The sequence below is a fragment of the Ranitomeya variabilis genome, chromosome 1 (genome assembly GCF_051348905.1).
Source record: "Ranitomeya variabilis isolate aRanVar5 chromosome 1, aRanVar5.hap1, whole genome shotgun sequence".
Taxonomy (NCBI): Eukaryota; Metazoa; Chordata; class Amphibia; order Anura; family Dendrobatidae; genus Ranitomeya; species Ranitomeya variabilis.
In genome coordinates this window covers 460,523,303-460,548,976 of record NC_135232.1, presented here as the reverse complement: position 1 = coordinate 460,548,976, position 25,674 = coordinate 460,523,303, and the positions used below count along the sequence as shown (strand labels likewise).

Here is a 25,674-nt window from a genome sequence, read left to right as displayed (position 1 = left end):
ATCAAGTCTCCGTATAAATGCCCCTGCTCTGTGATAGTCTCAGGGTTTTGTTTGAAGCACAGAGAGCATCATGAAGACCAAGGAAGACAACAGGCAGGTCTGCAATACCTTTGTGGAGAAGTTTAAAGCTGTATTTGGATACAAAATGATTTCCAAAACTTTAAATATCTCAAGGAGCACTGTGCAAGTGATCTTATTGAAATGGAAGGAGTATCATACCACTGCAAATCTACCAAGACCCGGCCGTCCCTCTAAACTTTCATCTCAAACAAGAAGACTGATCAGAGATGCAGTCAAGAGGCCCATGATCACTCTGGATGAACTGCAGAGATCTACAGCTGAGGTGGGACAGTCTGTCCATAGGACAACAATCAGTCATACACTGCACAAATCTGGCCTTTATGGAATAATGGCAAGAAGAAAGCCATTTCTCAAAGATATCCACAAAAAGTGTTGATTAAAGTTTGCAACAAGCCACCTTGGAGACACACCAAACATGTGGAAGAAGGTGCTCTGGTCAGATGAAACCAAAATCGAATTTTTGGCAACAATGCCAAACAATATGTTTGGCATAAAGGCAACACAGCTCATCACCCTGAACACGCCATCCCCACTGTCAAACACGGTGGTGGCATGCATGAGGTTGGGATGTGTGTTATGATCCCAGTGGCTGGGGATCACAGGAAATACTAGCTAAGTAACTAAACATAGACATGAGCTCTAGGGAGGTGGTAACTGGACTGACCGCAAAACCTGATCCTATCCAAACACACTAAAGGTAGCCGGTGAACGTGCCTAAAATCCTGGACGTCTCGACGCAGCCTGAGAAACTGACTACCCCTAAAGAGAAAGCAAGACCTCACTTGCCTCAAGAGAAATAACCCCAAAGATATAGGAAGCCCCCAACAAATAATAACGGTGAGGTAAGGAGAAAAGACACACATAGGAATGAAAACAGATTCAGCAAATGAGGCCCGCTAATACTAGATAGCAGAAAACAGATAGCGAACTGTGCGGTCAGTAAAAAACCCTACCAAAATATCCACGCTGAGAAATCAAGAACCCCCACACCAACTAACGGTGTGGGGGGAGAAACTCAGCCCCCCAGAGCTACCAGCAAGCTGGGAAATCACATATTAGCAAGCTGGACAAGAAACATATAGAACACTGATGATCAAAAAATGAACAAAACGGAAACTTAGCTTCTCTTGAAGAGACTGGGAGCAAGGTAGTCAGAAGGAATCAGAATAGCACTGAATACATTGACAGCAGGCATAGACTGAGAGTCCAAGTGAGCTTAAATAGAAAACCAGCCCACACCAACTAACGAGACAGCTGATGCCAGTCACAAACCTGCAGAAAGACAGCACTCACACAGTACCACTTGTGACCACAAGAGGGAGCCCAGAAATAGAGTTCACAACAGATGTGATTAATTTAATATGTGGACATGTGTATTTTATATAGATAACGAGTTCAAACAGGTGCAATTAATACAGGTAATGAGTGCAGAGAAGGGCTTTTTGAAGAAACACTAACAGGTCTGTGTGAGGCAGAAGTCCTATTGGTTGGTAGGTGATCAAATACTTATTTTATGCAATAAAATGCAATGCATTTATTTAAAAATTGTACAATGTGATTTTATTTTATTTATTTTTTTTAAAACTTAAGTCAGTTGCAGTAAAGGCCTGGCAGAGGAAACCCAGCATTTGGTCTTTAATTTACAGTAAATCTAATTTATCAAAATACTTTTGAGCACCTGAAATGAGGAGACTTTGTAGAAAAATGGTTGCAATTCCTAAACATTTCACAGCATGTTTCTGGTCAACCCCTTTAATTGAACCTGAAAGTCTACGCTTCAATTGCATCTCAGTTGTTTCATTTTAAATAAAAAAATAATGGCATACAGAAACCAAATCACAAAAATTTGGCCACTGTCCAAAAATGTCTGGACCTAACTCTAAAGTATATACTGTGTAATATTTATAGAGAGATACATATACACTTGTATACCTTTACTCTATGTTACATTTTGAAAATGTGATATTTCCATTTCATTTGGCAGTGTAAGGTTATAGGAAGCACATTGTTCTTTGGGGTGGTGTAGATTTTCAGATTGGCTGGTGTGGCTGATTTTAGTTATGACGACGCTCCAGATGTTTTATTTATTTCCCTTGCTCCAGGAAATGGCTTTTGACAGCTAGATACAACCAAGTGATCTCACAGAACAATTAGAGAATGCTTAGCTCATATTTTGCTCAGCGATATCCATGAGGTTTAATAACCATATTACTTTCCTTTGTCTCATTAAAATGTTTTAAAAAAAGATCTGTTGCCATTAATTTTTAGACATTGCATGGTCAAGTTTAACAGAATAGATACACATATCCATAAAAAATAGAATATATGAACAGTTCCATTAAATAACATGACTGTGTGCCGTCCAGTTTCAAAGTGAACAACGCAATGAGCTTATTCCTTTTCTTTGTCACAATAAAATATATTTGCAATGCAACTTTCCATAAAATGTAAAATGAAGTATACTTTAACATTACATCCATCATGGAGCAAGTCAAAGGGTGTGTGGAGCAGGCTCAGGAGCAGAGCCTGCTCCACACTAGGCAGATGCTGGAAAGTCTGAAAATACGTCATCTGTGTCTGACCATACAAAGGCCTCTGTCAATCTCTGACAGCGGCAATTAAGTGGATGTGACGGACAGTGTGAATTTGTCCTTATGCACATGTCCATGTAGGCACTATTAAAATTAGTTTTTAAGAGATAAGTTCCAGCTCAGAAAAAGATAAGATAAAAACAAAGCAGATCTTGCTGTGGTGACCTACATTTAGGAGTCGCTAATAATCAAGGAAAAAAAGAATTGAACTGAAACATTGGAGATCAGCTAAGCTGACTTGCTGACTGTGTATAATGATAGCTTAAAGATTTATGAATTCAGCTCTGCCCTCTACAAGCTGTTATCAAAACTCCTGGGAGGCAAAGCCATTCATAATACTGCTGTCAGAACGTTCTTTGGCCACCATCAGGCACCAGGGTCTGGTCGCAACTGCTATCTCTGCCCCCCTGCATCCTTGCACATTTTTCCATGACTATAACTCAGGATCTATAGAAAATAATTAGAGTTAAACATTTTCAAAATGAATTAACTTTTTATAAAAGAATAGCTACATATAAAATGTAAATATGTGCTTATAAATGACCCTTAAATACCATTATCAACACCGACTAAATAAAGGATTTATGACACAAGTGACAACTGAGATATTAATCCATAAATTATTATGTATTATCCTGAATATCTTAATAACACCTGTACGTTAGTTGTGACCTTGTGAAACCATCCTTCCTTCGCAGTGCTTGCCAGGATCATAAAAGCGCCAGAATCACAGAATGTAACGTTTGGCTCAGAAGTGTCTCTGAGGTGTACCGCATCCGGTATTCCTGTCCCTTCTATCAGGTGGTTTGAAAATGGAAAATCTGTAAGTATATTTCACTAATACTGAACTAGTACTATAATCCTTGCTCACAGCCACATACAGGTGCTTCTCATAAAATTAGAATATCATCAAAAAGTTAATTTATTTCAGTTCTTCAATACAAAAAGTGAAACTAATATATTGTATAGAGTCATTACAGATAGAGTGATCTATTTCAAGTGTTTATTTCTGTTTATGTTGATGATTATGGCTTCCAGCCAATGAAAACCCAAATGTCATTATCTCAGTATATTAGAATACTGTATAACACCACCTTGAAAACTGGTTTTAAAATCCAAAATGTTGGTCTGCTGAAATGTATGTTTAGTAAATGCACTCAATACTTGGTTGGGGCTCCTTTGCTTCAATTAATGAATCAATGTGGCGTGGCATGGAATCGATCAGGTTATGGCACTGCTGAGGTGTTATGGAAGCCCAGGTTGCTTTGATAGTTGCCTTCAGCTTGTCTGCATTGTTGGGTCTGGTGTCTCTCATCTTCCTCTTGACAACACCCCATAGATTCTTTATGGGGTTAAGGTCAGGCAAGTTTGCTGGCCAATGTTTTTAAATCAGGTATTGGTACTTTGGCAGTGTGGACAGGTGCCAGATGCTGGAGAATAAAATTTCCATCTCCAAAAAGCTTGTCGACAGAGGGAAGCATAAAGTGCTTTAAAAATTTCACGATAAATGGCTGCGCTGACTTTGGTCTTGATAAAACACAGTGGACCTACACCAGCTGATGACATGGCTCCTCAAACAATCACTGATTGTAGAAACTTCACACTAGACCTCAGGCACCTTGGATTTTGTGCCTCTTCACTCTTTCTCCAGACTCTGGAAACTTGATTTCCAAATGAAATGCAAAATTTACTTTCATCTGAAAATGACACATTGACCACTGAGCAACAGTCCAGTCTTTTTTTCTCCTTGGCACAGGTAAGAAGCTTCTTGCATTGTCTATTGGTCATGAGTGGCTTGACACAAGGAATGCAACACATGTAGCCCCTGTCCTGGAAATGTCTGTGTGTGGTGGGTGGCTCTTGCAGCAATGACTTCAGCAGCAGTCCACTCCTTGTGAATCTCCCCAAATTTCTGAATGGCCTTTTCTTAACAATCCTATCAAGGCTGCAGGTCAGTGCTGTGCATCGGTTGTGCATCGCCCTCAGGCGCAGGGCAGTGGGGTACTCGGTACCGGGTCCCTCTGTCTCGGTTCTGGGGATGTCACGGTGGCCCGACCCAGTCCGTGGCCCTGCTAAGGGGCACCCAATTAAAGGTGTAGTTTGTCAAGTGTTTGTGACGCCACCTGTGGTGTTCGATCAGGGTGACCGACACTGCTAAGGGTCCGTTGGGGTGATGGAATGGCAGCTAGATGTTATACCTTCCCACAGGTGAAGTATGTCCCCAGGGCTTCCCTTGAAGAGTAGGTGGTAATGGTGGATGTTGTAAGGCGCGATGAATAACGAGGACACAAAGGTTGCAGTCTCTTTACCTTTTACTGAAGACTTCAGCATCCACAGTCCAGAGTACCGTTCACAGGGCAGGCTAAGTCCGGCCGGTCCGAAGGCACATCCAGAGTTCCCTTTGCAGGTGGAAATCAGTAGCCTTCCTACTAGCGCCTGTGTGTTGTAGTACCTCCCTGCTGAGCACCACGGGATAGTCCTCACAACTCTCGTGTATATTTCTGATGTTCTCTCTCTTCGTCCCCCAGATGGTATGGCTAGGACGACCCGTATGACGGGGTAGGCCTGGAGCTATTTTATAGGGACCCTAAAGACGCCCCTCTCCCACAATTTGCCTCCGTTGTCTTCATTAGGTTGAAAGTCGGGCAGCCAACTTGGAATTAACTGTCCTGCCGTGTTTCGAAGTAATGCATAGAGCCAATTACTCCCTCGGTGTTCCGGCCACCGGCTACGCGCCTCAGAAGGATGTTGCCGATCTCGGGGCACGACTCCTCCTGGTATTATCTCCTTGTGCTGTGATTTCGTTTCTCACTTCTCCACAATATACTTTGCTTCTTGTCCTTTCTTAGGATGCTGCCGCAATGAGGTGCAGGCGCAGCTCCGTAACGTTCTATCTCTTGCTATGTCTCTTTCAGGATCCCACCCCTGACAGGGACCTCTGTCTGCTTATCAGATGTTCATCCTTTTCTCTCACTGTCTGCCTGACAGGTCTTCTCTGGGTCAAACCCAGGTAGCTTTCTGACTAACTTCCTATCCAACCCCCAGTTTTACCCGAGTGTGAGGAGTGGCCTAATAGATAGAACCTTTTGCTCCCCCTGGTGGCCAGAGTGTGAAGTGTAGTGTGTGACTGTGATACCTGGTCAGGTGAACTCCTTTAGTACCATCAGACGTACCATCACTCCCCCTGGTGGAAGTGACAATACTGCAACAACCAGGACTCTGGGGCGCTGCAGTTGCTTGTGCACCTTTTTCTACCACACTTTTTCCTTCCACTCAACTTTCCATTAATATACTTGGATACCGCACTCTGTGAACAGCCAGCTTCTTTAGCAATGGCCTTTTGTGACTTACCCTCCTTGTCGAGTGTGTCAATGACTGCATTCTGGACATCTGTCAAGTCAGCAGTCTTCCCCATGATTGTGGAGCCTACTGAAACAGACTAAGGAACCTTTTTAAACACTTAGGAAGCCTTTGTAGGTGTTTTTGTTAATTATTCTAATTTACTGAGATAATGACTTTTGGGTTTTCATTGGCTGTAAGCCATTACCATCAACATTAACAGAAATAAATATTTGAAATAGATCACTCTGTTTGTAATTACTCTATATAATATGTGAGTTTCACTTTTTGCATTGAAGAACAGAAATATATTAACTTTTTGATGATATTCTTATTTTGTGAGTAGCACCTGTAGTTAAAAAATGAACATAAATTAAAATGTGTTGCCACAAATTACTTTGCAACAATTCACGGAAAGCTATAAAAAAATATGCAACGGAGTGCAAAAATTTTAATAATAAATACTTAATAGTGATGAGCGAACATACTCGTTACTCGAGATTTCCCGAGCATGCTCGGGGGTCCTCCGAGTATTTTTTAGTGCTCGGAGTTTTAGTTTTTAGCACCGCAGCTGAATGATTTACATCTGTTAGCCAGTATAAGCACATGTGGGGGTTGCCTGGTTGCTAGGGAATCCCCACATGTACTTATGCTGGCTAACAGATGTAAATCATTCAGCTGCAGCAAGAAAAACTAAATTTCCAATAAGTACATGTGGGGGTTGCCTGGTTGCTAGGGAATCCCCACATGTACTTATGCTGGCTAACAGATGTAAATCATTCAGCTGCCGCAAGAAAAACTAAATTTCCAATAAGTACATGTGGGGGTTGCCTGGTTGCTAGGGAATCCCCACATGTGCTTATGCTGGCTAACAGATGTAAATCATTCAGCTGCGGCAAGAAAAACTAAATTTCCAAGCATTAAAAAATACTTGGAGGACACCCGAGCATGCTCGAGAAATTTCGAGTAACGAGTATATTCGCTCATCACTAATACTTAATAATAATAATAATAATAATAATAATTTTTATTTATATAGCGCCAAAATATTTCACAACACTTTACAATTAAGCGGGGACATGTACAGACAATAAATTCAATACAAGTTAAGACAATTTAAACAGTGACATTAGGAGTGAGGTCCCTGCTCGCCAGCTTGCAATCTACAAGGAAATGGAGGGAAATACTTGTATAAACAGTAGCCAATAGGTATTCCAAATTTGTTTCTACCAGTTTTTTCAGATGTGGCTGTGGTGAGGCCCCCTTCTGCACTATTTGCACCACTCTTATGATGTACAAACTTACCCCAATAGTCTATGCATGTCGCCACAGGGAGTTTTTATGCTTTCATAATATAGGCTCATAGGCAGTCAGTATGCTGACATAATAATTTATAGAGGGAAATAACTCTGCTATACTGTGGAGGACATTTACCATTGCATTTGCTTCAACTTTTTTTGTGCAAATTGTGTAATTTTATTGTTAAAAATGTGTAAGCAATGGGAATTTATTAAGCGGAAATAAAAATATTAGATGTATGTTGACGATTCTGGATTGTCAAGGCTACACCCAAACACCTATAAAGATGTAGCTATTCATGGGGGGGGGTCAATGCTTAAAGGGAATCTGTCATTAGGCTCAACTTTACTAAACCATTTATATGGGCATGAAGGTCATAGGAAGCTGAATACAATTACACCTTTTTATCTGCAACCCAATCTCTAATTCCAGAGAAATCCACATTTTTTCTTATATGTAAATGAGCTGATCCAGGCTATGGGCCGGGCACTGGTCTGCATGAAAACCTGCTTCCAGAGCTTATTTTAAATAAAGGGAGGCATTACCAGTGTGTGGAATATAAGTGACACAGAACAGTAGAACTGAACGTTGTCTCCTTACAAACACATTTGCTGCAACTCTCACTGCTCTTGAAATAATATTGTAACACTGGCTGCCTGTGAGATCGATGCTGAGGCAGTGAGAGGACACCTGCAGATGAGCTTAAAGGGAACCTGTTAGCAGATTATTGCTATGAAACCTGGCACAAGCTTAATATAGGACAAAAAACTCTGAATCCACGGTTGTAAAAACAAAAAAGTGAACAACAAGCTGGGGCACTCACACAGAATATTTAAAAATCATATACACATACCGTACATACAGGGTGGGCCATTTATATGGATACACCTAAATAAAATTGGAATGTTTGGTGATATCAACTTTCTGTTTGTGGCACATTAGTATATGGGAGGGGGAAAACTTTTCAAGATGGGTGGTGACCATGGCGGCCATTTTGGATCCAACTTTATTTTTTCCAATGGGAAGAGGGTCATGTGACACATTAAACATATTGAAAATTTCACAAGAAAAGCAATGGTGTGCTTGGTTTTAACATAACTTTATTCTTTCATGAGTTATTTACAATGTTCAAAGTGCTGCCCATTGTGTTGGATTGTCAATGCAACCCTCTTCTCCCACTCTTGACACACTGATAGCAACACCACAGAAGAAATGCTAGCACAGGCTTACAGTATCCGTTGTTTCAGATGCTGCACATCTCGTATCTTCACAGCATAGACAATTGCCTTCAGTTTACCCCAGCATCTGAAACAACACAGTTTTTTTTATCTCAGGATCTGTAAGACAAAACCAGGAGTGGGTGATAAATACAGGTGTGGTGACGTGTTCCTGTTATATTTTTCCTCTGATTGTTCTATTCCTGGTTTTGGATTACAAACAGCGAGGTAAAAAACTCACCAAATACTCAACGTATGAACGTGGCCTATAGAAAATCTGCAGCAAAAGCAAAGGCTGAGCATTTGGCTGCAGAAATTTCTGCACCATTTCTGCATCACTTGGCAGGTAAAATGCAGCGTACAATACGTTAGTTTTGAATTAGTGTTGAGTAGTGTTGAGCGATACCGTCCGATACTTGAAAGTATCGGTATCGGAAAGTATCGGCCGATACCGGCAAAGTATCGGATCCAATCCGATACCGATACCCGATACCAATACAAGTCAATGGGACTCATGTATCGGACGGTATTCCTGATGGTTCCCAGGGTCTGAAGGAGAGGAAACTCTCCTTCAGGCCCTGGGAACCATATTAATGTGTAAAAGAAAGAATTAAAATAAAAAATATTGCTATACTCACCTCTCCGAGGGAACCGGCAGCGTTGTTTGCTTAAAATTTGCGCTTTTCTTTCCTTACGTGAAGTCCCGGCTTTGTGATTGGTTGCGTCGCAGTCACATGGGCGACGCAACCAATCACAGCAAGCCGTGACGTAATTTCAGGTCCTTAAGGATTTTAAAATTACGTCCCGGCTTTGTGATTGGTTGCGTCGCAGTCACATGGGCGACGCAACCAATCACAGCAAGCCGTGATGTAATTTCAGACCCTTAAGGATTTTAAAATTACGTCCCGGCTTTGTGATTGGTTGCGTCGCAGTCACATGGGCGACGCAACCAATCACAAGCCGTGACGTCACGGGAGGCTGGACATGCGCGCATTTTAATATGCGCGCTTGTCCAGCCTCCCGTGACGAACCCCGGCTTGTGATTGGTTGACCGCGACGCAACCAATCACAAGCCGGGAGGCTGGACACGCGCGCATTTTAAAATGCGCGCTTGTCCAGCCTCCCGGCTTGTGATTGGTTGACCGCGACGCAACCAATCACAAGCCGGGACGTCACGGGAGGCTGGACAAGCGCGCATTTTAAAATGCGCGCGTGTCCAGCCTCCCGGCTTGTGATTGGTTGACCGCGATGCAACCAATCACAAGCTGGGACGTCACGGGAGGCTGGACAAGCGCGCATTTTAAAATGCGCGCGTGTTTAGCCTCCCGTGACGTCACGGCTTGTGATTGGTTGCGTCGCCCATGTGACTGCGACGCAACCAATCACAAAGCCGGAACGTAATTTTAAAATCCTTAAGGGCCTGAAATTACGTCACGGCTTGCTGTGATTGGTTGCGTCGCCCATGTGACTGCGACGCAACCAATCACAAAGCCGGGACGTAATTTTAAAATCCTTAAGGACCTGAAATTACGTCACGGCTTGCTGTGATTGGTTGCGTCGCCCATGTGACTGCGACGCAACCAATCACAAGCCGGGACTTCACGTAAAGGAAAGAAAAGCGCGAATTTTAAACAAAGAACGCTGCCGCTTCCCTCGGTAAGGTGCAGGCTGCGTCGGAGAGGTGAGTATAGCAATATTTTTTATTTTAATTCTCTCTTTTACACATTTTTACATTAATGTTGTTTCGATACCGATACCCGATACCACAAAAGTATTGGATCTCGGTATCGGAATTCCGATACCCGCAAGTATCGGCCGATACCCGATACTTGCGGTATCGGAATGCTCAACACTAGTGTTGAGCATTCCGATACCGCAAGTATCGGGTATCGGCCGATACTTGCGGTATCGGAATTCCGATACCGAGATATGATACTTTTGTGGTATCGGGAATCAGAATCGGAAGTTCCCAGTGTATGGTTCCCAGGGTCTGAAGGAGAGGAAACTCTCCTTCAGGCCCTGGGATCCATATCCATGTAAAAAATAAAGAATTAAAATAAAAAATATTGATATACTCACCTCTCCGGACATCACCGCTGGTAACCGGCAGCCTGCTTTGCTTAAAATGAGCACGTTCAGCACCTTCCATGACGTCACGGCTTCTGATTGGTCGCGTGCTGCTCATGTGACCGCCACGCGACCAATCACAAGCCGTGACGTAATTCTCAGGTCCTAAGTTCCTAGAATTCGGAATTTAGGACCTGAGAATGACGTCACGGCTTGTGATTGGTCGCGTGGCGGTCACATGAGTGGCACGCAACCAATCAGAAGCCGTGACATCATGGAAGGCCCTAAACGCGCTCATTTTAAGCAAAGAAGGCTGCCGGTTACCAGCGGTGATGTCAAGGGGCCTCCGGAGAGGTGAGTATATCAATATTTTTTATTTTAATTCTTTATTTTACACAGTAATATGGATCCCACGGCCTGAAGGAGAGTTTCCTCTCCTTCAGACCCTGGGAACCATCAGGATACCTTCCGATACTTGGTGTCCCATTGGCTTGTATTGGTATCGCGTATCGGTATCGGCGATATCCGATACTTTTCGGGTATCGGCCGATACTATCCGATACCGATACTTTCAAGTATCGGACGGTATCGCTCAACACTATTTTGGATGCATTTTTGTGTGCGTTTTTTGCTAGTGTTCTTTGAAGTTTTTTTTGTACAGCAATGAATGCTGTTTGTAGCTTATTAAAACTGGTTTAAAAAAGGAAAAAAGGCTTAGTTAAAATGATAGATATATACTGCGGTATGTGATTAATTCATTGACTAGATAAATAAATAATTAAAAAATGGCTTGGGGTCCACCCTATTTTTTTAAACCAGTGCAGATAAAACAGACAGTTGCTGGCTTCTATCATCAGGCTGGGACAGTCCATGGTTATTGGTCAGTCCCAGCCAAAAACATAAAAGACTGCAACTGCCTCAGAATTGGCATGCCAGAATAAGATTCTCCAATTCTGGATCTTTACCAGTCTCATCCCAATAGCCCTAGTGTGGTGGCATATATGTGGTTGATTACAGCTGTGATTTGTCAAAAATCACAGCTGCCATCAAGCCCAGTGGTTAGTAATGGAGAGGCATCAGTCTGACATCCCCATTACTAACCATGTAAGTAAAAAACAATAAACACACACAGAAAAGTCCTTAATTTAAAAAACAAAATGAAAACAAGACACCCTTTTTCACCAATTTATTTACTAAAGAAAAATCTCACTACAAATTTGTTGGACTACAGCAGACTGTCGTGATACGGATCTACCGTTATCCACATCGATGTCGGGGATCCGCTGTAATCCATATCGTAATCCACATTGATGTCCCACATGAGCCCAGTCCAAAATTCCAGAATATAGAGCCTCGTATAGAAAGTGGGGCTTCATAGGCTGTCACACCAGCACACACTGCTGGATCTCTCAGTACACACGGCAGTGTCTGTGACCAGCGGTGATGTCAGTAAAGTTAACGCCGGTCACAGACACTGTCGCTATCGCCGAGCACTGCAAGATCCGGAAGTGTGTGCTGATGGTATGTGCTGATGTGACAGCCTATAAAGCCTTGTTCTCTGAATAGGGCTCCATATGTTGGAATTTTAAATGGGGCTTGCCATGATACATTGATGTGGATTAAGGCGGAATCACTGAACTAAAGTGTGATTTTTTTGGGGAAATAAATTGGTGAAAGAGGGTGTCTGCTTTTTGTTTTCTTTTTAAAATAAAGTATTTTTCTGTGTGTGTGTTTATTGATGTTTACTTACCTCTCCATTAAGGTACCGTCACACTAAGCGACGCTGCAGCGATAGCGACAACGATGCCGATCGCTGCAGCGTCGCTGTTTGATCGCTGGAGAGCTGTCACACAGACCGCTCTCCAGCGACCAACGATGCCGAGGTCCCTGGGTAACCAGGGTAAACATCGGGTTGCTAAGCGCAGGGCCGCGCTTAGTAACCCGATGTTTACCCTGGTTACCAGAGTAAAATGTAAAAAAAACAAACAGTACATACTTACATGCGTCCCCCAGCGTCTGCTTCCTGCAATGACTGAGCGCCGGCAGTAGCAGGGCACAGCGGTGACGTCACCGCTGTGCTGTGGTTTCACTTTCACTTTGCGGCGCTCAGTCAGTGTGGGAAGCGGACGCCGGGGGACGCATGTGAGTATGTACTGTTTGTTTTTTTTACATTTTACGCTGGTAACCAGGGTAAACATCGGGTTACTAAGCGCGGCCCTGCGCTTAGTAACCCGATGTTTACCCTGGTTACCAGTGTAAAATATCGCTGGTATCGTTGCTTTTGCTGTCAAACACAACGATACACGGCGATCGGACGACCAAATAAAGTTCTGAACTTTATTCAGCGACCAGCGACATCACAGCAGGATCCTGATCGCTGCTGCGTGTCAAACTAAACGATATCGCTAGCCAGGACGCTGCAACGTCACGGATCGCTAGCGATATCGTTTAGTGTGACAGTACCTTTAGTAATCCCTGGGCTTGGTGTCAGGGCCAGTTGCTGACATCAACCCCTAATCCCATTACCTACACACCAGACAATTGAGATGAGCTAAGCTAAAGGTACCGTTACACTAAACGACTTACCAACGATCATGACCAGCGATACGACCTGGTCGTGATCATTGGTAAGTCGTTGTGTGGTCGCTGGGGAGCTGTCACACAGACAGCTCTCTCCAGAGACCAACGATCAGGGGAACGACTTCGGCATCGTTGAAACTGTCTTCAACGATGCCGAAGTCCCCCTGCAGCACCTGGGTAACCAGGGTAAACATCAGGTTACTGAGTGCAGGGCCGCGCTTAGTAACCCAATATTTACCCTGGTTACCATTGTAAAAGTAAAAAAAAAAAAAACACTACATACTCACATTCTGATGTCTGTCACATCCCCCGCCGGCGTCCGCAGGCTTCCCTGCACTGAATGTGTCAGCGCCGGCAGTAACAGCGGTGACGTTACCGCTGTGCTCTGCTTTACGGCCGGCGCTGACAGTCAGTGCAGGGAAGCTCTCGGCAGCAGTGCGTGCATTAACAGCGCTCCTGCCGAAAGCAGTTTTAACCCTGTGGACGCTGAGGGACGTGACAGACATCAGAATGTGAGTTTGTACTGTTTTTTTTTTAACTTTTACAATGGTAACCAGGGTAAATGTCGGGTTACTAAGTGTGGCCCTGCGCTTAGTAGCCCGATATTTACCCTGGTTACAAGTGAACACATCGCTGGATCGGCGTCACACACGCCGATCCAGCGATGAAAGCGGGTGATCAGCGACCAAAAAATGGTCCTGATCATTCCCCAACCACCAATGATCTCCCAGCAGGGGCCTGATCGTTGGTCGCTGTCACACATAACGAAATCGTTAGCGGGATCGTTGCTACGTCACCAAAAGCGTGATGTTGCAACGATATCGTTAACGATATCGTTATGTGTGACTCAGCCTTAAGTGCCAGAATTGGTGCATCAATTATGCGGCAACTGCGGAATTGTATTTTTAGGCTGCGGATGGGCCTCCCCAGTCTGATAATATAAGCCCGCAGCTGTCTGTTTTTCCCTTAGCTAGTTATTAAAATTAGGGTGAATCCAGCGCTATTAAATTATTTATTTATTCTTTGAAAGCTGCTGGGTATCTGCTGGCTATTTCTCTATCTCTCTGTATAATTGCTGCACAAAAACACAATTAAAATCACAATAATAAATGAGGCAAAAACGCAACAAAAAAGCAACATGTGCACACAGATAGGAGACTTTAAGGCTACTGGAATTCCCAGCTTCTGGGACACCTGGAGGCTATGAACTAAGGTTACCAGAATTCACAGTCTCCAGATGTTTGAGGTACTCCAGGTACCACTCCTAATCAGTCTCAGGTACGTAGAAGCATATATGAACTCGGGCTCCATTCAGACTACTAGGCTCAGGATCTTCATGTAGAACTGTTACTGACACAGACTCAGGCTCCATTCAGGCTACTAGTTTAAGGATTGTGAGGCAGAAAAGTTATTGACACAAAGGGACAGCACATATTCAGGCACAGCCGGAGCAGCTTCAGGGTTCAGGTTCCACTGATGTGGCTTCAGTGTTCGGAGACTGTTCGCAGCAACCCAGAAACACGGAATACATGTTCAGGATGGGACACACAAGAACTAGGGACTTTGAGTTGAATACTGGCTGCACTAGGACCAGGGATTTTGGGTTCAGGACACTGGCCACACCAGTAGCAGGGACTATGGGTTCAGGACTAGCTGCGCTAGGACTGTGGACTTTTGGTTCAGGACTGGATGCACTAGGACCAGGGACTTCAGGTTCAGGATACTACCACACCAGGACCAGTGGACCTCACAACTTCACCGGTAGAACACCACAGTACCTAATGACACTCAATGTGTTGCTCGGCATCTCCTTATTGGAGAGATTGCCTTTTAAACAAGATGCCTCCCAGATCCCAGCTATTGGCTGGGAGCCATCTTGCAGGTGAACATTTACACTAAATGACTCTCAGCTGACGGCATTTTACTATATGCACGTGCTGCCCCTTTAAGAGCAGAGGGAGTGTGCTTGCGTGCGCCATAGGTGTGCCATTGTGACTCAAAACAGGAAGGAAGCAGGGAGCATGTCGACATTCCTGCATGGAGAAGGAAGGGGAATGATGTAGGTGTGCTGGCAATTGCATTACAATGTACATGTAGCAGAGTTAAGTCTTCTGCTCTGTGGATAACCCCCCAAAAACTTCTGACTGGCAGCTTCCAGTGCACACTGTAAACTATCAGAAAGCTTCTGATCAGTAATGGAGGCAAGGTTATAGATTAGCCTGATTACCTGGCATGAGAAATACACTGTATTTTTGATATTTTGTATAGGTTTTCAATAATTTCAGACTATACGGTAGATAGAGTAAACTTTTCATGTTGTTTAATGAGGGGGATCATTTAGATCTGGACAGGTTAGGGCATAGATTTCATCTTCAACAATAAAATGCTTCCGAATTTATATAGTTAAAGTTAGAATAGGGGGGACCCACATCATTTTTGGGGGGATCTCCCTATTTTTAATAAGCAGCAAAAGCAAAGCAGACAGCTAGGGGCTGATATTAATAGACTGGGAAGGTCCATGGATATTGGCTCTTTCCCAGAATAACAACAGCTCACAGCTGTCTGCTTTCCTTTGGCTAATTATTAAAAATAGTGAGGACCCCACATCGTGTTTGTCATTTATTTATTAACAAGTACAATAAACCACTCAGGCAAGGAACTGCTCCACTCCTCACTTGGACTTCTGCCTCCTGGTTCCAGATTATTATTTTAAATATTTATTTTATTATTCTATGTAAATTTAAATAATTTCCCTATCCACATTCGTTTTCAGGGCAATTGTCCTTCTCTTACCTCCATTTTGCTTCCTTCTGCATCACCTTAACCCTTACTACGACCTTTTTAAAGCCATTTTACCACACGAAAGTTTGGGTCCCCATTGACTTACAAGGGGCTCAGGGTCAATATCGGGTCAAGCTGAATTTTGGACTAAAGATCAGTCAAACCCGACAAACCTAAATATCCACAGGTCCGTTCATGCCTAGTCAACCTATTTGCTTGAATTTGATTAACCCCTTTAGGAATGAGCAATTTTTCACTTTTGTGCTTTGGTTTTTCTTCCTCTTATTCTTTTTTTTGGGGGGAGGGAGTTGTACTTTTGAATGACAGCATCCATTTTATTATATGATGTACTGGAGAGTAGGAAGAAAAAAGTGTGGTAAAATAATAAAGTGCAATTCTGCAATTGTCTTATGTTTTATTTTATTTACGGCAATCAGTTTACAGTTAAAATCACCTGGAAATATGTTTCTCTAGGTCAGTAGAATTACAGAGATACCAAAAATGCATATTGAAAAACACCGTCACCTCTGACCTCTGACCTTTGAATTATTACCACAGGTCAAAACCTCCTAGATACTGCCTTATCTGATATAGCACATGTACCATATAATATATCAGAAATTGGGCAAAATCAAAATCAATTATATGGTACCTTACTTTTTCCCTTTCACTCTGCTATCTTGCTAGGGCTTGTCAGGGAAAGGGAGGGACAGCCACCGAGGAGCGGGGGTGCCACTGCGCAGGTCTAGGGTGCCAACCTCCACTGGTAAGAAGGGGGAGATTAGTATTAAAATAGGGTGAATATTCTCCCCCTCCCTTATGGTAAAATTGCAGACAAAAAATTGTTTTAGTTTGCTGTGAGTTAATTTTTTGGGGTAAAAAATTTTTTTTAGGAAAGATTGTTTTTCTTGGTATTATATTAAAGGTTATGTTTTAACGAAAATTTTGGAAAAAGTTGGTACAGCTTCGGTGATTATGGGGTTGATGTCAGCTGTTTTATGGCTGGATGCTTATTTGTAGCAGGTAAGGCCTTCAATAATGTCCCAATCCTAACATGTAAACAAATGTGATTTTTGTTATGCTGTAATGTCTATTGTCTGTACAAATCCCCTCTATAATTTGTAAAGCGCTGCGGAATATGTTGGCGCTATATAAATAAAATTATTATTATTACAAATGTAGGTTTACTTGTTATGTCTCATTTTCCACCTAATTAACCCTGTGTATAATGCTCAATCGCTGTTAGTATTGAGAAATCAAAGTTACAAATTATTGTATTTCCCATTGTCTAGGTTTCGGCAGAATCTGTAGAAGAAAACATCAAAGATGGAATCATCTTCTCCAAATTGCACATTGTAGCGAACAGACCAGGCCTGTTTACTTGTATGGCCGATAACAAGCACAGTGGGAGCTTTGGTACAGCAAAAGCTGCAGCCACAATTAGCATATCAGGTATGTACCGTATATCTACTGGTCCTAGGGTTAAGGTACCGTTACACTAAACAATTTACCAACGATCACGACCAGCGATACGACCTGGCCGTGATCGTTGGTAAGTCGTTGTGTGGTCGCTGGAGAGCTGTCACACAGACAGCTCTCCAGCGACCAACGATGCCGAAGTCCCCCGGGTAACCAGGGTAAACATCGGGTTACTAAGCGTAAGGCCGCGCTTAGTAACCCGATGTTTACCCTGGTTACCATTGTAAATGTAAAAAAAAAAAACACTACATACTTACATTCCGATGTCTGTCACGTCCCTCGCCGTCAGCTTCCCGCACTGACTGTGTCAGTGCCAGCCGTAAAGCACAGCACAGCGGTGACGTCACCGCTGTGCTCTGCTTTTACTTTACGGCCGGCGCTCACAGTCAGTGCGGGAAGCTGACGGCGAGGGACGTGACAGACACCGGAATGTGAGTATGTAGTGTTTTTTTTTTTTACATTTACAATGGTAACCAGGGTAAACATCGGGTTACTAAGCGCGGCCCTGCACTTAGTAACCCGATGTTTACCCTGGTTACAAGCGAATACATCGCTGGATCGGTGTCACACACACCGATCCAGCGATGACAGCGGGTGATCCAGCGACAAAATAAAGTTCTGGACTTCTAGCTCTGACTAACGATATCACAGCAGGATCCTGATCACTGCTGCGTGTCAAACACAACGAGATCGCTATCCAGGACGCTGCAACGTCACGGATCGCTGTCGTTCTTGTTGGAAAGTTGCTCAGTGTGACAGTACCCTTAGAGTTATGTTTGCACACATTGTTCATGCTGTTTTCTTAGCTAAAGCCAGACGTGGATCCAAGAGGATAGAAAAGTAATAAAGAATACTGCACACTTCTTCTATCTAGGATGTTTGGTTAAAAAAAATTCTGCTTCAAACCTGTACTGCATTGTCTATGGTGTATTGTGAGTGTGACATGCTGAGCATGACATGCTTATGGTGAGGGTTCTTTGGTGGGTTTGATTTGTTTAAATGGGTTTTTTCCAGGCTTGAGCTACATTTTCGTGATGTGACTGCAGATTGTCAAATCCTGACAGTTTGCAGTAAACACACTGTCAGGATTCCCTTTCATAGCCAGATCGGGAGGGCAGTCACATGACCACCTATATGCTCTCTGCTCTGTTCTGTTGAAAGAAGCAGGTGAGAATCTCGTCAGCACATGAAAGTCACATACTGCTGATCATGTGATAGCCCACTTGATCTCTTAGTATGCATGTACTTGTAGTAAGTAGAGTTCAGTGAATTTCTTCGGGCCCCCGCTTATTCGGCAAGCTATGGATATATGTAGAGTCTGTGTGTTGGGCTGTCCTTGCGTGTACATGCAGCTGCGGCGCCGATCAGCCAGCGCTCCATGTATCCAGGTTCCCACTGCAGCTTATTCGGTAAGCGCTATAGCTTGCCGAATAAGAGGGAACTCGAAGAAATTTGCTCAACTCTAGTATAATTTTCCAATCTGCAGTCATACCGCTGTGCCCCGTCAGTGCCAGTATAAATCATTGGAAGTGCCCGAAGGACTCATTGCAGTAGAAGGCCAAACATTGCGAGTGACACCCATAGTGTTAGAGCAGGAGAACATAGAACGCCGCTCACACTGAGCGTTAACCAGATAGAACATAGAAACTGAATAGGATACTGAAACTGTTGCATTGTTGTTATCGCTGTTATTGCTGATATTGTTGGTTTGTTACCCTATGCCCAAGCAACTGTCACAATAATTAACACTTTAATTTCTGTGGTAGGAAAATAAATAGCTTTACTTGGTAACTTCTGCCTCCTCCTTATCTGCATGTTGCATCTCAGTAACCTGCCCACACAGCCATGTCAATAATCTGCGATCAGACAGGGTTTGTTTTTAAAGTTCATCTGCATTTCACATTTACGTTTGTGTATTTTTGTTTGGCTAAACTTGTGGATATATATTTTCTTTTTCTTCATGCAATTTAAAGGAAGGGTTAAAATTGTTGAATGTAATTTAAGTCTTTTGGTAGAAAGAAAATAAAATCCTAATTGATGAATAGATGTACAGTAGCAGACTTTACTTTCAGCACATATTGTATGTAGCTAATGGAAAAGTACTGTAGTTCCTATAGTGACCACTAGATGGTACCATTTAATTATAACATTTTTCCTATATGTGGATTATAGCTGGCATACTACCAAGACAGATTGGTATCCAATTATTATTATTATTATTATTATTATTATTATTATTATTATTATCATTTTCAGCTTTGTCCATGAATAAAATAATTTTCACCTCTACAGAAGTTCACATCATTGTTGATGATGGTTATATTAGCACCGTAGTCCACACTTTATATATCACACTATGGCATTACACTATTTTTTTATTTCACACATTGTGGCTTTTCCACTGTTTTGCACAATAAATATGAAAACTAGCCCATCTAAATTATCATTGTCATCATCCTTTACCAAAAGAATAGGGAACAAATGGACTTCAGCTTCAGGACTAATGGAGCCTTTCACTTATATGTTGCTGACCTTGTCTTTTCTCTTTCTCCTAATGTCATTTTTTCTGCATCTGGATAATAATTGTTTCCTGAAGAATGGAGGTAGGACTTTAAGGAATTCATTTATTTTTGCTTATTAATGCAAGACACATTTCATTGACTATTATCAATGGATTGTAGCTCGCTAGAGTCGGCATGTTTCTGCCACAAATAGAACTACTGTGTGTATGGGCAGTTTGGGGTATTTTATATAGGTGCATAGCTATTGGGGGTGCAAAAGTGTTACCCTAGCCCTGTAGCCCCTTTTCCACTATGTGTGCAGAATTATTAGGCAAGTTGTATTTTGATCACGATACTTTTTACACATGTTGTCCTACTCCAAACTGTTCGAGCTTGAGAGCCAACTACAAATTAAGTAAATCAGGTGATGTGCATCCCTGTAATGAGGAGGGGTGTTGTCTAATGACATCAAAACCCTATGTAAGGTGTGCTTAATTATTAGGCAACTTCCTTCCCTTTGGCAAAATGGGTCAGAACAGAGATTTGACGGGCTCTGAAAAGTCCAAAATTGTGAGAGGTCTTGCAGAGGGATGCAGCAGTCTTGAAATTGCCAAACTTTTGAAGCGTGATCACCGAACAATCAAGCGTTTCATGGCAAATAGCCAACAAGGTCGCAAGAAGCGTGTTGGGCAAAAAAGGCGCAAAATAACTACCCATGAATTGAGGAAAATCAAGCGTGAAGCTGCCAAGATGCCATTTGCCACCAGTTTTGCCATATTTCAGAGCTGCAGCGTTACTGGAGTAACAAAAAGCACAAGGTGTGCGATACTCAGGGGCATGGCCAAGGTAAGGAAGGCTGAAAAGCAACCACCTTTGAACAAGAAACATAAGATAAAACGTCAAGACTGGGCCAAGAAATATCTTAAAACTGACTTTTCAAAGGCTTTATGGACTGATGAAATGAGAGTGACTCTTGATGGGCCAAATGGATGGGCCAGAGGCTGGATCAGTAAAGGGCAGAGAGCTCCACTCCGACTCAGAGGCCAGCAAGATGGAAGTGGGGTACTGGTATGGGCTGGTATCATCAAAGATGAACTTGTGGGACCTTTACGGGTTGAGGATGGAGTGAAGCTCAACTCCCAGACCTACTGCCAGTTTCTGGAAGATAACTTCTTCAAGCAGTGGTAGAGGAAGAAGTCGGTATCGTTCAAGAAAAACATGATTTTCATGCAGGCAAATGCTCCATCACATGCCTCCAACTACTCCACAGTGTGGCTGGCCAGTAAAGGTCTCAAAAGAAAAAATAATGACATGGCCCCCTTGTTCACCTGATCTGAACCCCATAGAGAACCTGTTGTCCTTCATAAAATGTGAGATCTACAGGAGGGAAAACAGTACACCTCTCGGAACAGTGTCTGGGAGGCTGTGGTGGCTGCTGCACGCAATGTTGATCGTAAACAGATCAAACAACTGACAGAATCTATGGATGGAAGGCTGGTGAGTGTCATCATAAAGAAAGGTGGCCATATTGGTCACTAATATTTTTGGGTTTTGTTTTTGCATGTCAGAAATGTTTATTTCTAAATTTTTTGCAGTTATATTGGTTTTCCTAGTGAAAATAAACAAGTGAGATGGGAATATATTTGGTTTTTATTAAGTTGCCTAATAATTCTGCACAGTAATAGTTACCTGCACAAACAGATATCCTCCTAAGATAGCCAAATCTAAAAAAAACAAAAAACTCCAACTTCCAAAAATATTAAGCTTTGATATGTATGAGTCTTTTGGGTTGATTGAGAACATAGTTGTTGATCAATAATAAAAATAATCCTCTGAAATACAACTTGCCCAATAATTCTGCACACAGTGTAGAAGACTGCTTACTTCAGATTTTACATAGATGTCACCAGTGCATACATAGATGCGACCAGTCACGCGACCAGTCACAAGACCGCGACGTCATCGCAGGTCCTACACTCACTGCATTCTTAGGAACGGAGGCTGCCGGTTACATCGGTAAGGTCCAGGGTCCGTCGGAGGGGTGAGTATATCCATATTTTTTATTTTTATTCTTTATTTTTTACATGAATATGGATCCCAGGGCCTGAAGGAGAGTCTCCTCTCCTCCACACCCTGGGAACCATACGCACCGCACACGCCGAAGATGACTGGGAACTTATAGGAACTTCCGATTCCGATTTCCGATATCACAAAAATATCGGAACTCGGTATCGGAATTCCGATACAGCGAATATAGGCCGATACCCGATATTTGCAGTATCGGAATGCTCAACACTAATCTTGAATATTTCTTCTTGTGCGACTGATACAGAAATGTTTCTAAATACATAACTGTATAGGGGTTTCCACTAGTTATTCTCTTCTATGATGCTACCCCAATGGCTTTGAATATAATTCATGTGGTTACTGCAACTTTCAGTTTCCAGAGCAAATATTATGCCTCAATGGCTGGAGATTTACCAAAGCAAAGTGATCAAAAATGTCGTTTTAGAAGTTAATAATTGATATACTAATGGACATACTGACGGACATACTGACGAACATACTGACGGACATACTGTCAGACATACTGATGGGCATAATGATGGACATAATGATGGACATACTGACGAACATACTGACTGACATACTGACAGACATACTGACGAACATACTGATGGACATACTGACGAACATACTGATGGACATACTGTCGGACATACTGATGGACATACTAGTGGGCATAATGATGGACATACTGACGAACATACTGATGGACATACTGATGGACATACTGATGGACATACTGTTGAACATACTGACGGACAGTATGTCTGACAGATGTCCATTAGTATGTTCACTAATCACAAGGTTAATCCATCATTTGTACAAGTTTTAATGTGAAATGTGCACTGCTGCTTGGTGATTATATTTTCGATGTGGCTCCCCCCAGCCATAAGACCTTATTTCCAGTGGTTTCTAAAGCCGAACCCAGGACAATCAGTAGCCAGAAATTTTATATAAAAAAATAATAGATGTTATCATGAGTCATCAGCTTTAAAGAGTAACCATCATTTAGGAAAAAAAACAATAGTATACATGAAAATAAGAAACTTTTTAGTATATCATATCAGAGAAATCTGACCATTTCTTCTAATAAGTCTAAATTCATGGGTAAAATCTGCCTTCAGTAAATACAGATTGTTTCCAATACAGAGATAAGTGGCAGTCAGTGCTTGTAACGTTCTATGAAATTTGCAGTAGAATGTCCATGTCCACCTCTAGCTGCTCCCTCCCCTTTTCTTCTATGAATTCAGATTTTACTGATTTTACCCCTGAATTGAGAGTGAATGATCAGTCCTAGCAGGGAAAGAAGCAGATTTCTCTGATATGATATATTATAAAGCTGTTTATTTTTCATGTGTCTTATTGATTTATGAAATAAAAATTAAAATTACAGTTACTCCTTAAGGAAAATGTATAGATTATTATATTTGACAACCCTTGCTACATCTGTATGTTACTACTTAGTGTCTGTGAATATGACAACTTCTCTGTCACTTTGTTCTTAGGCTTTATAGGGGTGATGTAGGCTACTGCAGCACCTACAGAGGAGACATATGTAATGCTTTGATCTCAAAGGACTCCTTGGTTTTCTTCAATGCAACTAATGCTGAGCCAGAAGAAAGTCAGGAGATGCTGGCTCAAATAGCTTGGACTGAACTGAAAACTGTAAGCCCTTTCTGTCGACCGGCAGCTGAAGCTTTGCTCTGCAATCACTTTTTCCAGGAGTGCAACCCAACTGGAGATGGTCCATCTCCAAAACCATTATGCAGGTACCATGTAAAAATCAATGTCCATCCTAGAATCTAAATGATGTAAGTCCAAGGTGTTTAACTTGAATATATACTATGTAAGTAAATTGCTGGGTTGGGTATTATGAAAAACAGCTTAATATTTTATAAATACACTATAAAAAATATCATATTCAGAGCCTTGCCACATTCAAGATTTCTTTTAACATCAGTAATCATTGAATAAAAGCAAAGGGTCTGATTCAATACGGGATTTATACCAGAATTCTGGAGTAAAACACTGTCGCATACACACTTCTCGGCATGTGACATGGGGTGTGCCTGCAAGGGTTAATTTATCTCCTCTCACTCAATCAAGCTCTCAACCTCAATTTTTGGCTTTAAAGTGAGCATAAATCACACCCCAACACAGTCCACACACCCCGATTACTTAATGTGCTGCCACCACTCCTCAAACACATATCAAAATATGTTATTGTCAGACAATCAAAAGGTCACACACTCTCTCAAAGGCTATGGATTCTTTTAGAGCATACAAGAGTCAAACATATTAAAGATTTGAAGGTTTAATATAAAAATATACAGTGCTTACAATAAAAGATAAAAATATATAAAAAGGTAGAAGTAAAACGACACACAGATATGCAAAACAGCTAAAAAATAAAAAGGGAGAAATAACAGCTATACCTAAATGTTTCCATCTACAGTTATATTCTGTTTTCCTTGAGGGAAGTAGAAGTGATTTTTGGATTGCATCAGCCTCTTAGGCAGCCCTCACATGTGAACCCCTTCTCTTTGTGCCACCAAGCTCTTTATAGTCCCGGCCATATGCTCATATTTCCAGGATGACCCTGATTGGCCCCTTTAAAAGATGCTGTTTGTTAATGGACGATGGGCTAAGCTTTGTTATTTCAAATAACCTGTGACTCGCTATCTTTCTATACAGACAATTTGAAGCTGCCATGCTGACAGCCCCTCTACCTTTGGATCGGAGACCCTGTGGCATGACGTGGGGTCACGATCGCTGTCATTGTAACCCAATGTCGTCATGGCAACATCTGGGTCAGCAGAGCTGAGAAACTTCCCGGTCATGCGCAGTTCATGATCAGGAAGTCTCTCAGATCAGTGTGCAGTAAGTGGAGCGCTGACAGCTTCTATAGCATGCAGATGCCGCTTCACCTGCATGCTATAGAAGCAATCAGCCAGCCAAAAATGATTGTCCCAATGTGCAACAAAGTGTAAAAGCTAGAATAAAGTAAAGACACATTTTTTAAACAATTGTAAAAATATTTTAAAAAATAATAATAAAAAAATCTATATTTATTCTATGACTGAATAAATATTTGAATGAAAAAAAAATCTAAACAATAAAAGTACACATATTTGGTATCGCCGCATCCGTAATGACTCATCCTATAAAACTGTCCCACTAGTTAACCCCTTTAGTGAACACCATAAAAAACAAGGCAAAAAACAATGCTTTATCATCATACCGCCGAACAAAAACTGTAATAACACGCGATCAAAAAGACGGATAAAAATAAACATGGTACTACTGAAAACGTCATCTTGTCCCACAAAAACCAAGTTGCCATACAGTGTTATCAGCGAAAAATTATAAAAGTTATAGCTGTCAGAATAAAGTGATGCAAAAACATTTATTTTTTCTGTAAAATTGTTTTTATTATATAAAAGTGCCAAAACTTAAAAAAAGAGGTATTGCTGTAATCATACTGACTCGAAGAAAAAAAACTGCCTTATCAATTTTACCACACATGGAACGGTATAAACGCCCCCCAAAAAAGAAATTTATGAATTGCTGTTTTTTGCTCATTCTGTCTCCAAAAAATCTGAATAAAAAGTAATCAAAAAATGTCATGCGCCTGAAAATATGTCTAAATACCGGATATGTCAGTGTCTGTGT

At 41.9% G+C, this 25,674-nt stretch overlaps 1 protein-coding gene across 1 annotated transcript in view; it reads left to right on the top strand.

The window, feature by feature from the left end:
- Positions 1-25,674, top strand: part of MUSK (muscle associated receptor tyrosine kinase) — a 252,498-nt gene that overhangs the window by 105,672 nt on the left and 121,152 nt on the right. The window contains exons 6-9 of the mRNA XM_077281030.1: positions 3,371-3,495; positions 17,248-17,407; positions 20,031-20,037; positions 23,508-23,771. Coding sequence (XP_077137145.1) covers positions 3,371-3,495; positions 17,248-17,407; positions 20,031-20,037; positions 23,508-23,771 — 556 coding nt within the window. The remainder of the gene's footprint in view (positions 1-3,370; positions 3,496-17,247; positions 17,408-20,030; positions 20,038-23,507; positions 23,772-25,674) is intronic.